General features: G+C 44.9%; 1 protein-coding gene across 1 annotated transcript in view; it reads right to left on the bottom strand.

Annotated features, from left to right (window-relative positions):
• Positions 1-1,059: 1,059 nt before the first annotated feature.
• LOC140739741 (uncharacterized) overlaps positions 1,060-15,068 on the bottom strand; it is a 21,476-nt gene continuing 7,467 nt past the window's right edge. The window contains exons 3-5 of the mRNA XM_073068209.1: positions 12,506-12,820; positions 10,075-10,180; positions 1,060-2,823 (exon numbers count right to left, since the gene is read on the bottom strand). Of these exons, the coding sequence (XP_072924310.1) occupies positions 2,751-2,823; positions 10,075-10,180; positions 12,506-12,820 (494 nt within the window). The 3' untranslated portion in view covers positions 1,060-2,750. The remainder of the gene's footprint in view (positions 2,824-10,074; positions 10,181-12,505; positions 12,821-15,068) is intronic.

The raw sequence follows: 15,068 nt of genomic DNA, 5'->3' as shown, positions 1-15,068 counted from the left end.
AAGACCTATCCATCCGAGCTGACATTGCTTTATCATGGTGGATATGTTGTTCATGTTGGGCTTCTCCAGTCTGCTGGTGTTACTGCATTTGTCCTTCCAGCTGATCTTCAAAATCCTTCGTAAGGTTCTTTAGTGTTATTGTTCCAGGGCTTTCAGGTGTCTACTGTAGGTGGCCCATGATTCAACTCCATACAGTAATGTAGGAAGGACAACTGCTCTGTAGATCTCCTTACCCCTCCATCCATGTAGTCATCCAAACTTCTCTAAAATGTTGCAATCAAATCCATATCCACCAGCTCGTTCCACACTCTCACCACCCTCTGAGTGAAGACTGTTTCCTTATATATTTCACCTTCCACCATTAGTCAGTAGCAGAATCAGAATCAGGTTTAATGTCACTGGCATATGCCGTGAAATTTGTGGTTATGCAGCAGCAGTACATAGCAATACATGATAAAATATAGAGGAAAAACTGACCAGTGGTAATTATGTATAGGTACATTAAATAGTTAAGTTAAAATGGCAGTGCAACAATGGAAATAAAAGCAGTGAGGTAGTGTTCACGGGTTCAACGTCCATGGCGGAGGGGAAGAAGCTGTTGCTGAGTCGCTGAGTGTGTGCCTTCGGGCTTCTGTACCTCCTGCCTGATGGTAACAGTGAGAAGTGGGCATGTCCTGGGTGTTGGGGGGCTTTGATACTGGATGTTGCCTTTCTGAGGCACCGCTCCTTGAAGATCCTTCACAGCAACCTCTTGTTCTAGTCTCACTCAACCTCAGTGAGATAAAAAAAGCCTGTTCGCACTTACAAGCAAATTTTAGCTGATGTCTCATATTTTAATCTTTTCCACCAAGCGGGTCACACTCATGGTCAATACTTTGTGGTTGAGTGTCACTTCCTAACCCCATGTAATTTTTTCTCTCACCTTGCAGTCCATCACACATTTTACCTCCTACGGTTTTGCACAGAACGTCTTGACCTACTTTACAAGCTCCTGCTGGCATTACTGAGTGCAATGTATTGAAACATGCCAATTAACTAACTTTATTTTTTAACCTTTAACCTTCTTTTGCGTAAAGTGTGACTTTGAGTGCCACTCTATTTGCCATCTCAACAAAGGGAGTAAATTTGACAAGCAATTTGGAATCATAGAACATCAAGAGTAGAGGACAGGAACAAGCCCTTTGGCCCCACTGCGCTGGGCATCTCAGTATCGTAGTGATTAGTGTGACAGTGTTACAGCTTTCCGGAGTCTGGAGCTCAATCTGCACATCCTCCCGGTGGAATTCCTGGGTTTCCTCCCACAGCCCAAAGGCGCACTGGGCAGGCTAATTGGTCATTGTAAATTGTACTGTGATAAGGCCAGGGTTAATCGGGTTTGCCAGGGGCTGCTGGGACATCATGGCCTGATGGGCAGAAGGGCCTACCCCGCGCTGCGTCGCTAGATAAATAAATAAAATAAATAATGATCCCATCTGCCTGCACGTGGTCGATATTCCTTCATTCTCTGCACATCCATGTCCCTGTCTAAGAGCCTCTGCATGAATGGCTGCATCGCCTCTGCCTTTATCACACGGGATCCCATTCCAGGGGTCCACCAGACTGCGTCAGGAAAAGAAACTCCGCCCCCCCTCGTCCCCACACCCTCTCCTTGAGCACTTGCCCTCCAATATTAAACACTTCAACCCTGCAATGAAGGTACCAACTGGGTCTGTCTCTGCCTCTCATAATCTTATAAACTTCCATCAGACTCCTCCCCATGACTGTCCGGGTACTCCGGTGTCCTCTCACACTCCAAAGATGTACCGGTTGGTAGGTTGATTGGTCACATGGGTGTAATTGGGCGGTGCGGGCTCGTTGGTCCATGAGAGCCTGTTACCATGCTCTATTTCTGAATAAAGTCATATCCTCCACTTCGTCTCGTATTAGTAGAAGTGGCTATTATGATAATAAATGACATTAAAGTGAGGATAAAACAGGATTTCCCTGATTCAGCCATCAAAATGTGGATGTTGGAGATAACTACATCACAGAGAGCAGGTTCTGTGATCATAAACACAAGAGATTCTGCAGAGAGTAACACATACAAACTGCTAGAAGATCTCGGCAGGCCAGGCAGCATCTATGAAGTTGGTGTTTCGGGCCGAGACCCTTCATCAGGGCTGAGCCGCTCCATTTTCAGTCCACACTGCCTGGGATAAATGGGGGAAACTTCCGCGGGTATATAGTTGCTAGTGCAATCCCTTTACAACGCCAGCGATCACCGATCGGGGCTCAGTTCCTGCTGCTGGCCGTGAGGAGTTTGTACCTTCTCCCCATGAGCACAGGAGTTTCCTCCAGGTGCTCCCATTTGCTCTCACGTTCCAACAATGTGCAGATTAGGGTCAGAAATTGTGAGCATGTTATGCTGATGCCGGAAGAACGGCGAAAATTGTGGGCTGCCTCCAGCACGCCCTCAAATTGCGTTAGTCAGTGACAGAAACAACACAGGTTACTGTATGTTTCGATGTAAAGATAAATAAAGCCAATCTCTGTCATTAATCTTTAAATCAGCATTCATTGCTGGAAATCCTTCATGGGAAATGCTTCTGGATTGTCCAGCAGTTTGAGTCAACCTTTCTTTGCCCTTCTGTCTAACCTCGGTTGAATTATGTTAAGCAAAGATATGATCATTCCTCTGTTTGCCGCAATGGACATAAAGAAAATTACATCAAACTGGGCCAGGATCCATGATAGCCAAGCGTGCAGCAGTTCTAGGTGATGGAGCTCTTCCTCATTTCTTTCCTCTGTGACATTCCTGTTGCATCTTCCGATTTCTGCTGGCGTCTGAAATAAATTAATGCACACTCAGTGGCCACTTTATTAGGCACGCCTGCACACCGGCTCATTAATGCCAGTATCTAATCAGCCAATCAGGTGGCAGCAACTCAATGCATAAAAGCATGCAGACACGGTCAAGAGGTTCAGTTGTTGCTCAGACCAAACATCAGAATGGGGAAGAAATGTGATCTAAGTGACTTTGAGAGGGGATCTCATTGAAATGTTGAAAAAACTAGATAGAGCGGATGTGAAGTGGATGGTGGGGGAGTCTAGGACCAGGGGGCACAGCCTCAAAATAGAGGGATGCCCATTTAGGACAGGGATGACGAGGAATTTCATTAGCCAGAGGACGGGGAATCTGTGGAATTCGCTGCCACAGGCGGCTGTGGAGGTCAGGTCATTGCATGCATTTATAGTAGAGGCGGATATGTTCTTGATTAGTCAGGGCGGGAGAGAATTTGGGGGAAGGGGGAAGGCAGAAAAATGGGGTTGAAAGGGAACCTGTCCCGTTGTACTTACATCCATCATCATGAAGTGTTTCGAGAGGCTCGTCATGAGGCACATCAAGACCCTGCTGCCCCCCTCACTGGACCCCCTGCAGTTTGTGTACTGTCCCAACCGCTCAACAGACGGCATCATTGCCATCACCCTCCACCTGGCCCTAACCCACCTGGACAAAAAAGACACGTACGTTCGGATGCTGTTCATAGACTTCAGTTCAGCATTCAACACAATCATCCCTCAGAAACTGATTGGAAAGCTGAGCCTACTGGGCCTGAACACCTCCCTCTGCAACTGGATCCTAGACTTCCTGACTGGGAGACCTCAGTCAGTCTGGATCGGGAGCAGCATCTCCAACACCATCACACTGAGCACGGGGACCCACCAGGGCTGTGTGCTCAGTCCACTGCTGTTCACTCTGCTGACCCACGACTGTGCTGCAACACACAGCTCGAACCACATCATCAAGTTCGCTGATGACATGACTGTGGTGGGTCTCATCAGCAAGAATGACGAGTCAACTTACAGAGAGGAGCTGCAGTGGCTAACGGACTGGTGCAGAGCCAACAAGCTGTCTCTGAATGTGAACAAAACAAAATAGATGGTTGTTGACTTCAGGAGGGCACGGAGCGACCACTCGCCGCTGAACATCGACGGCTCCCCGGTAGAGATCGTAAAGAGCACCAAATTTCTTGGTGTTCACATGACGGAGAATCTCACCTGGTCCCTCAACACCAGCTCCATAGCAAGGAAAGCCCAGCAGCATCTCTACTTTCTGCGAAGGCTGAGGAAAGTCCATCTCCCTCCCCCCCCCCCCCCCCCCCCCATCCTCATCACATTCTACAGGGGTTGTATTGAGAGCATCCTGAGCAGCTGCATCACTGCCTGGTTCGGAAATTGCACCATCTTGGATCGCAAGACCCTGCAGTGGATAGTGAGGTCAGCTGAGAAGATCATCGGGGTCTCTCTTCCCACCATCACGGACATTTACACTACATGCTGCATCTGCAAAGGAAACAGCATTATGAAGGACCCTATGCACCCCTCATACAATCTCTTCTCCCTCCTGCCATCTGGGAAAAGGCTCAGAAGCATTCGGGCTCTCACGACCAGACTATGTAACAGTTTCTTCCCCCAAGCCATCAGACTCCTCAATACCCAGAGCCTGGACTGACACCTTGCCCTATTGTCCTGTTTATTATTTATTGTAATGCCTGCACTGTTTTTGTGCACTTTATGCAGTCCTGTGTAGGTCTGTAGTCTAGTGTAGCTTCCTCTGTGTTGTTTTTTATGTAGTTCAGTCTAGTTTTTGGACTGTGTCATGTAACACCATGGTCCTGAAAAACATTGTCTCATTTTTACTATGTACTGTACCAGCAGTTATGGTCGAAATGACAATAAAAGTGACTTGACTTGACTTGACTTGACTTGAAATGGGTCAGCCAGGATGAAATGGCGAAGGAGACTCGATAGACCAAATGGCCTTGTTCTGATCCTATGTCTTATGGTGTTATGAACCGTGGAGTGATGGCTGGTTCCAGATGGGGTGATATGAGTATCTCAGAAAACGCTGATCTCTTGGGATTTGTACACACAACAGTCTCTAGAGTTTACAGAGAACAGTGCGAAAAACAAAAAAAAACATCCAGTGAGAGGCAGTTCTGTGGGTAAAAATTCCCTATTAATGAGGGAGTTCAGAAGAGAATGGTCAGACTGGTTCAAGTTGACAGGAAGGCAACAGTAACTCTGATAACCATGATAACCATGGAGCGGCTGATAATACAGAATCTGAGGCCACAAACCAGGCACGCCCGGGATCCTCTTCAGTTTGCATATAAGGAGAAGGTGGGAGTGGAGGATGATATCACGTATTTGCTGCACAAATCCCTCTCTCACCTAGATGGGGTCAGCGGTGCTGTGAGGATTACATTCCTGGACTTCTCTAGTGCCTTTAACACCATCCAGCCCAAGATCTTAAGGCACAAACTAACGGAGATGGGAGTAGACTCTCACATGGTGGATTGGATAGTGGACTACTTGACAGATAGACCTCAGTATGTGCTGTTGGGAGACTGTAGGTCTGACACGGTGGTCAGCAGCACAGGAGCGCCGCAGGGAACCGTGCTCTCTCCGGTCCTGTTCACCCTGTACACATCAGACTTCCAATATAACTCGGAGTCCTGCCATGTGCAGAAGTTCGCTGATGACACGGCCATAGTGGGGTGTGTCAGGAATGGACAGGAGGAGGAGTATAGGAAACTGATACAGGACTTTGTGATATGGTGCAACTCAAACTACCTGCGTCTCAATATCACCAAGACCAAGGAGATGGTGGTGGACTTTAGGAGATCTAGGCCTCATATGGAGCCAGTGATCATTAATGGAGAATGTGTGGAGCAGGTTAAGACCTACAAGTATCTGGGAGTACAGTTAGACGAGAAGCTAGACTGGACTGCCAACACAGATGCCTTGTGCAGGAAGGCACAGAGTCGACTGTACTTCCTTAGAAGGTTGGCGTCATTCAATGTCTGTAGTGAGATGCTGAAGATGTTCTATAGGTCAGTTGTGGAGAGCGCCCTCTTCTTTGTGATGGCGTGTTGGGGAGGAAGCATTAAGAAGAGGGACGCCTCACGTCTTAATAAGCTGGTAAGGAAGGCAGGCTCTGTCGTGGGCAAAGTACTGGAGAGTTTAACATCGGTAGCTGAGCGAAGGGCGCTGAGTAGGCTACGGTCAATTATGGAAAACTCTGAACATCCTCTACATAGCACCATCCAGAGACAGAGAAGCAGTTTCAGCGACAGGTTACTATCGATGCAATGCTCCTCAGACAGGATGAAGAGGTCAATACTCCCCAATGCCATTAGGCTTTACAATTCAAACGCCAGGACTTAAGAACTTTTTAAAGGCTATTATTAATGCTTTTTGAGATAGTGATTTAGATGCGTATCATATTTTTTACTGAGTTAAGTATTGTATGTAATTAGTTTTGCTACAACAAGTGTATGGGACATTGGAAAAAAAGTTGAATTTCCCCATGGGGATGAATAAAGTATCTATCTATCTATCTATCTATTACAACAGTGGCGTGCAGAAGAGCACCTGAATTCACAACTTGGCGAACCTTAACATGGATGGGCTATAGCAGCAGAGGATCCTGAGCACACACCCAGTGGCCACTTCATTAGATACAGGAGGTACCTCATGGCAACTCGGTGTACTTAGAGTCAACACAGAAACAGGCCCTTTGGCCCATCTAGTCCCAACAACCTGCACCTGGACCATAACCCTCTATATCCCTACTATCCATGTACCTATCCAAATGTCTCTTAAATTTTGAAATCAAGCTCGCATAGACCACTTATGCTGGTAGTACATTCCAGCATACCAGTACATTGGTAGACATTTCCCCTTATGTACTCCTTAAACTTTTCACCTTTCACCCTTAACCCATGATCTCTGGTTGTAGTCCTACCCAACCTCAGAGGAAAAAGCCTGCTTGCATTCACCCTATTTATACCCCTCATAATTTTGTATACCTCTATCAAATCTCCTCTCAATCTTCAACGATCTAAAGAGTACAGTCCTAACCTATTCAATCTGTCCTTATAACTCAGGTCCTCCAGACCCAGCAACATCCTTGTAAATCTTTTCCGTACTCTTTCAAACTTGTTTTCATCTTTACTGTAGGTAGGTGACCAAAACTGCACACAATACTCCAGATTAGGCCTCACCAACATCTTATTCAACTTCAACATAACATCCCATCTCCTGTACTTAATACATTGATTTATGAAGGCCAATATGCCAAAAGCTTTCTTTACGACCCTATCTATCTGTGACACCACTTTCAATGAATTATGGACCTGTTTTCGCGATCCCTTTGTTCTATCACACTCCTCAGGGCCACACTGTTCACTGAGTAGGACCCATTCTGCTTGATCCTACCAAAGTGCAAAGCCTCACACTTGTCTGCATTAAATTCCATCTGCCATTTTTCAGCCCACTTTTCCAGCTGATGCAGATCCCTCTGCAAGCCACGATAGCCTTCCTCACTGTTCACTACACCTCCCCCAATCCTGGAGTCACCTGCAAGTTTGCTGATCCAGTTAACCACATTATCATCCAGATCATTGATATAGACAACAAACAACAATGGATACAGCACTGATCCCTACGGCACACCACTAGTCACAGGCCTCCAGTCAGAGAGGCAACCCTCTATTATTCTCTGACTTCCACTACAAAACTAATATCTAATCCAATTTACTACCTCACCCTGAATGCTGAATGACTGAACCTTCTCGACCAGCTTCCCATGTGAGACCTTGTCAAATGCCTTACTAAAGTCCATGTAGACAACATCTATTGCCTTACTGTCTTTCACTTTCCTGGTAACTTCCTCAAAAAACTCTATAAGATTGGTTAGACATGACCTACCATGCACAAAGCTGTGCTGACTATCCTTAATCAGTCCATGTCTAATCCAAATACTTATACATCCAGTCCCTTGGAACACCTTCCAATAACTTTCCCATAACTGATGTCAGACTCACTGGCCTATAAATTCCTGTTTCTGTTTGGAGTCTTTTTTAAACAGCGGAACTACACTGGCTATCCTCCAACCCTCTGGTATCTCTCCTGTCACTAAGGATGTTTTAAATATCTGGGATAGGGCCCCAGAAATTTCTGCACTTGCCTTGCAAAGAATCTGAGGGAACACTTTGTCAGGCCCTGGGGATTTATCCACCCTGATTTGCCTCAGGGTAGCAAACACCACCCCCTCTGTAATCTGAACAGGGTCCATGAAGTTGACGCTGCTTTGCCTCACTTCTATGGACTCAATATCTATCTTCTGAATAAATACAGATGTAAAGAATTCATTTAAGATCTCCCCCATCTATTTTGGCTCCACACACGGATTACCATTCTGGTCTTCCAAAGGACCAAACTTTCTCCCTTGCAATCCTTTTGCTCTTAACATACCTGTAGGATCCCTTGGGATTCTCCCTTAGCTTATCTGCTAGACAAATTTATGCCTTCTTTTAGCCTCCCTGATTTCTTTGTTATGTGCTCCTTTCGCATTTCCGGTGCTCTATAAGCACCTCATTTGTTCTTACTTGCCTATACTGCTTTCTTCTCTTAATCAAGGCCTCAATATCTCCTGAAAACCAAGGTTTCCTACACTTAGTGTCTTTACATGTTCTTCTGACTGGCACATACAAGCATTGTACTCTCAAAATTTTGTTTTTGATGGCCTCCCACTTTCCAAGTACAGCTTTGCCAGAACAAACAGCCTTTATCACTCATAAACTTGTACAATGGGTGAACAGTTGGCTGATGAATTTCAACAGCAGTAACTAAGGGGAAAGACCTGGGAAGTCACCTGTTACTTGATGAGTGAGTGTCTGGATGGTGTACAAAACATATATGCCTGCGGTGGACGAGACCATTCCCTTCCAAGTAGAGAGTGACGTAGTGCTGTTTATTCTTCCAGTCAATAAAATTGATGCACCATCAATAACTCACGCTGAGACTTAGGAAGCGAGATATCGGCTTTTATTGACTGGAAGAATAAACAGCACTACATCCTGGGGAAAATGAGGGAGAGCAGCAGCCCACAGTCGCCTTTATACAGGGGTCTGTGGGAGGAGCCACAGGAGCAGTCAGCAGGGGGTCTGTGGGAGGAGCCACAGGAGCAGTCAGACAGGTATATCTAGTTCACCACAATGCCAAGGTTAGGAAGGCCACAATGAAAAGAAATGTGGGGTTTGTTTCAAGGAGGATAGAATTGAAATGTGGGGAATTTGTGTTTCCAAACCTTGACTAGACCACACAAATATTGAAAAGCCTAGACAGAGTGGACATGGAGAGGATGTTTCCTATAGTGGGAGAGTCTCGGACTAGAGGGCACAGCCTCAGAATCAAAGGGCATCCCTTTAAAACAGAGATGAGGAGGAATTTTTTTAGCCAATGGGTGGTAAATCCGAGGAATTCATTCATTGGAATTTAGTGGAGGTTTATAGGTTGTTGATTAGTAAGGGTGTCAAAGGTTATGGAGAGAAGGCAGGAAAATGGGGTTGAGAGGGAGAGTAATTCAACCATGATCAAATGGGGGAGCAGACTTGATGGGCCAAATGGCCTAATTCTGCTCCTGCTATATGGTCTTCTCTATATTCTGCATTCTTATTGCTTTTCCCTTGCACTGCCTTGCTGTATGTAGGTTTTGCAACAACCTTTATGGATTGCATGCTAAACAAGTTTTTTCATCATACCTTGGTGCATGTGACCATAATAAACCAATCACCTACATCAACTTTCTCTTCACAGACACTGCCCGACCTGCTGGGTATTCCCAATGTTTCTGTTTTATGCTAGATTTCTGCCTATATCACTGACGGCCTGTGAGCACCGTGACTTCCTCTAAAGCAACCGTACATTCAAGATTCAAGATTCAAGCTTCAAAAACTTTATTGTCATTCTAACCATACATCAGCTCTGCAGGGCAGAATGAGACAGCGTTTCCCAGGAGCAGTGCAATCATAACATAACAAACGCAACACTAAATAATAAACATAACAATAAATAGTAAAACACAACAGCCACATGTCAGTTAAAAACAAGTTATAAGTGTCCAGTGCAAGTTAAAAGTGTCCAAAGCAGAGTCAGATAGAGCAGCTATTTAGCAGTCTGACTGCCTGTGGGAGGAAGCTGTTTAGTAGCCTTGTGGTTTTAGTTTTGATATAGCAACATCCTCACCTTTCCAGAAGATAAACCCAGGTTAGACCAAATGTGATGACAATCACCAGCAGAATTCCTTTGCAGATGATGAGTGAAGCAAAATTTATCACATCAGGATTGAAAGCTGGAAGAGCAAGAACAGTGACAACTTACACGTGATTTACTAAAACATCAAAGTTCAAAGTAAATTTATAATCAAAGTACATATATGTCACCATATACAACCCTGAGATTCAGTTTCTTGCAGGCATACTCAATAAATCTATAGAATAATAACCATTGTAGAATTGGTGAAAGATCACCCTAACTTGGGCGTTCAACCAAATTGCAGAAGACAACAAACTGTGCAAATATAAAAAGAAAGAAATAATAATAATAAATAAACAAGCAATAAATATCGAGAACATGAGATGAAGAGTCCTTGAAAGTGAGTCCATAGGTTGTGGGAACAGTTCAATGATGGGCAAGTAAAGTTGAATGAAGTTATCCCCTTTGGTTCAAGAGCCTGATGGTTGAGGGGCAATAATGTGATAAATATTGATATTTGCTTTATTTTGGATAGAAAATTCCCTCTGATAAACCACATGAAGCAGTTTTTCTGCCCCATATATATACTCTGTGGCCACTTTATTAGGTATGCCTGCTCATTAATGCAAATACACTGAATGCTCTCTGGACTCTGCCAAAGTAGCAATAATGTATGAGGCTTGCCATCTACAAACACCAGACTCTTCAATTTGAACTTCATATGGACAATCTCATTAGCAACGAAGGCTGTCCCACAAGGATCGAAGACCTAACGTTCATTAATCAAATACACTTTATTAGGTACACCTGTACACCTGCTCATTAATGGAAATATCTAATCAGCCAATCCTGAGGCAGTAACTCAACGCATGGAAGCATGCAGACATGGTCAAGAGGTTCAGTTGTCCTTCAGAATGAGGAAGAAATGTGATCTAAATGACTTTGACTGTGGAATGATTGTTGGTGCCAGATGGGATGGTTTCAGTGCCTCAGAAACTACTGATCTCTTGGGAGTTTCACACACTGCAGTCTCTATAGAGCAGGGGTTCCCAACCTGCTTTATGATGTGAATCTGTACCATTAACCAAGTGGTCTGTGAGCCCCAGGTTGGGAGCCCCTGCTGAAGAGGTTACAGAGAATGGTGCAGAATGCAAAAAGCATCCAGTGAGCAGCAGTTCTGAGGGTGAAGATGCCTTGTCCATGCACGAGGTCAGAGGAGAATGGGCAGACTGGTTCAAGCTGACAGGAAGGGCGACAGTGATGTGCCAGGAGAGCATCTCTGAATGCACCACGTTGAAGAGGACGGGCTACAGCAGCAGAAGAAGACAATGGCAATCCGCTTGTGCAGGAAAATTTGCCAAGGACCATCATCATCAGCCAAGTCTGTACAGCACGACACATAGTGAACAAACGGACCAAGATACAGTGAAAAGCATGCTATCCAGACAGATCACACCATACGTAATTGCATTGAGGCAGTAAGAAGAATACGGAATTCTGAATATAGCATGCAGTTACAGAGAAACTGCAGTGCAGGGACCATGTCAAGGTAGATTCGGAGATCAAAAGTTCAGCTATTAATTTACGAAAGTTCTGTTCAAGACTCTGATATCTCTGAAACTGTTGGTTCATGATCTGAATCTTCTACTTGATGGGAAAGGTGAGGGGGGAATAACCCGGGTGCGAGGGTTCCTTGATTATGTTGGCTACTTTGCCAATGCAGGAGGAAATGCAGACAGAGTCAACAGAGGGAGGGTGTGAAATGGTGTGCAGGGAGTAATGTGTCAGGTGACAGGTTGTGAGAGTGATTGTGGTTGGCACCAGACCAGCGAGAGGTCCAGTCCAGATTAGCAACCCTCGTTCTGACCAAGCATGGTAGCATGGTGGCTAGCGTAATGTTAATACCTGATGCACCATCAATAACTCACGCTGAGACTTAGGAAGTGAGATATCGGCTTTTATTGACTGGAAGAATAAACAGCACTACATCCTGGGGAAAATGAGGGAGAGCAGCAGCCCACAGTCACCTTTATACAGGGGTCTGTGGGAGGAGCCACAGGAGCAGTCAGCAGGGTCTGTGGGAGGAGCCACAGGAGCAGTCAGACAGGTATATCTAGTTCACCACAATACCACACCAGCAATCACTGGTTGGAGTTCGATCCCCACTGTTATCCGTAAAGGGTTTGTACGTTCTCCCTGTGTTCCCTGGGTTTCCTCCCACATTCCAAAGATGTACAGGTTAGGGTTAGTAAGTTGTGGGCATGTTCCGTTGGCGGTGGAAGGGTGGTGACACACGCGGGCTGCCCCCAGTGCAGGCTCAGACTGTGTTGGTCGCTGATGCAAGCAATGCATTTCGCTGTGTGTTTCGATGTGCATGTGACAAATAAAGCCAATCTTTAATCAATAAAATCAATGAACTCACCATTTACGTGTACTCGTATTGCGCCCACTCCAAAGATCTGGGAGGACAAATGTGACGTAATGCAGCAGTAGTACAGTCCAGCATCGTCAGGTTGGAGGTTGGAGAGTGTGAGCGTGAACCGCTGTCTGCCGCTTGCTATGGTTTCATCGTTGCTTTTGTTTCTGCTCAATGGCTCATTACATTTCTCATTATCCTTCGTCCAATGTACCCCGAGTGTTGTATTCAAATGTGCGTCAGACTGCGCAATACACTGAAGCTTTAGGGAGCCTCCTCTGTGTCCGCTCACTTTGGTAACCGGAGTAAACACTTTTATTTCTTAGGAGTCAAAAAGAAACTATTTGTGATTATAATATTAAATAATGTGCAGTTTTTGTACCTTAGAACATAAGATTAAATACTGCAGACGCCCAGTTATTGATTTTGTGTAAAGGAAGTCTCAAGCAACTTGGAACTATACAGCAATGAACACAGGCCCTTTGGCCCATCAGGAATCTACTAACCACAAAGTATTCATCAATAACAAACCCATTTACCAAAACTTATTCCATAGCCTTACGCAAATAAGGAAAGCAAAGGCAGGAAGGAAAAAGGCAAAGGGCTCAGAGGCAAAAAACCAGCAAGGAATAAACACAAAATATAAGGTAAACATGGAACAAAGTCTACTGATCCCAGGAATGAGGAATGATCCTCAGGCAGCTTGTGCAAACCGCAGGCATGAAAATTTAATCCTAAAACTCCCATCTCTGGGTTTTATTGTTTAATGAGCGAGGATACTTAAAGAAAATTAAATATTTAACTTGTCTTAAATTGTCTTAAAGAGAATTTTGCATCTCCAAAATCAGAAAGAGTTATTTGTTTCGAGGGTAAATCTGAGAAGCTGAAATAAAGAGCAACACACACAAAATGCTGGAGGAACTCAGCAGGTTAGGCAGCACCTACAGAGATAATGAACAGTCGACGTCTCGAGCTGAGAAGCATGCCTAAGGCAGTCCTACACTGACTTCAATAGTAGCTAGCAACTCCTCTGATACTGTTGGTGCCAAACTCTATCGGTCTCTGCTGTCTCTTTCACATCAGCTGTGTGGAGTGGGGCACCTGCTACATGGGCAACAGCTTACTCTCCATAACATAAGACCATTTGATCATAAGACATAGAAGTAGAATTAGGCCACTTGGCCCATCGAGTCTGCTTCGCCATTTGATCATGGCTGATCCATTTCCCTCTCAGCCCCATTCTCCTACCTTCTCCTTGCAACCTTTCACTCCCTGACTAACTAAGAATCTATCAACCTCCGCCTTAAACAAACCCAATGACCTGGCCTCCACAGCTGCCTGTGGCAACGAATTCCACAGATTCACCACTCTCTGGCTAAAGAAATTCCCCTTCACCGCCATTCCAAAAGGGCATCCCTCTATTATGAAGTTTGCCTTTGTATCCTAGACTCCTCCACTACAGGAAACTTCCTCTCCATATCCACCTCCACTTTAGGCCTTTCAACATTTGTCAGCTTTCAATGAGATCCCCCCAATCCTTCTAAATTCCAGTGAGTAAAGTGCCTAAGACTTTTGCATAGTACTGTATTTGTCAACATAGAGTGGAGAGTGAGTTTGTAAATCTGGTGGGAGCAAAGGATGTTGGGAATGGCAAGGGTGGAGTGCTGCAGGAGGGATGAGGGACAGGCGGCAGAGAAAGAGTGCCAGGGGCAGGGGGTGGCACGGGTGCAGACTCACCCAGCCCTGAGACACCAGGCAAGGTCATTTGATTGCAAACAACTGGATTTTTGGTCATGACAGAATGTCTCTCTGGTGGCTACCTACCTGCTCTCTTCCCTCTCCCTTTTCCTTTACCCAACCACGAGTCCCCTCTCCCTGCCCTCTTCATACTCTCAGTCCGCAATAGAGACCCATATCAGAATCAGGTTTATCATCACTCACATATGTCATGAAATGTGTTTTTTTTGCGGCAACAGTACAGTGCAATATACACATATATGTGCCTAAGGCTTTTGCACAATACTGTGCGTCCTCCAAATTGAATCTGAATGCTCACAATTCATTCATTGCAAAGCACACAAAATGTTGGGGGGACTCAGCAGGTCAGGCTACATCTATGGAGAGGAATGAAGCACAACGATTATACATACACAGTGTCTTATTGAAATATTATCCTGTAAAGTTATTTAAAACTGTACTGTGGAATTTGCAGTAAGGCAACAGTCAAGATAAGCTGATAGAGACAGTGTGCAGACAGAGTGCAGTTATTCAGGCTGAACATGGTCTTGAAAGCCTTAGTCCCTTTGTACAGCCTTTCTGTTCAAGCCTGAGGCCTGAGGTTACCAGGCAACCAAGACAAGATAAAGGTGCCATTAAAAGCTTTGTGATCCTTACCTATGTTCGGGTATTTTACTAATTCTAGAATATTATTTGCCTTTAACTCACAGAATTTATTAGATATTAACACCTGAAATACGTATTACGATTGGTAATTAAATATGCAAATGATGAACTTGACATGGTGAACACAATCTACACAACTGGAAAGTTCATCAATGCCTCTACTTTC

The sequence above is a fragment of the Hemitrygon akajei genome, chromosome 16, assembly GCF_048418815.1.
Source record: "Hemitrygon akajei chromosome 16, sHemAka1.3, whole genome shotgun sequence".
Taxonomy (NCBI): domain Eukaryota; kingdom Metazoa; phylum Chordata; class Chondrichthyes; order Myliobatiformes; family Dasyatidae; genus Hemitrygon; species Hemitrygon akajei.
The sequence above is the reverse complement of the archived record's forward strand: the minus strand, read 5'-3'. Positions and strand labels throughout refer to the sequence as shown.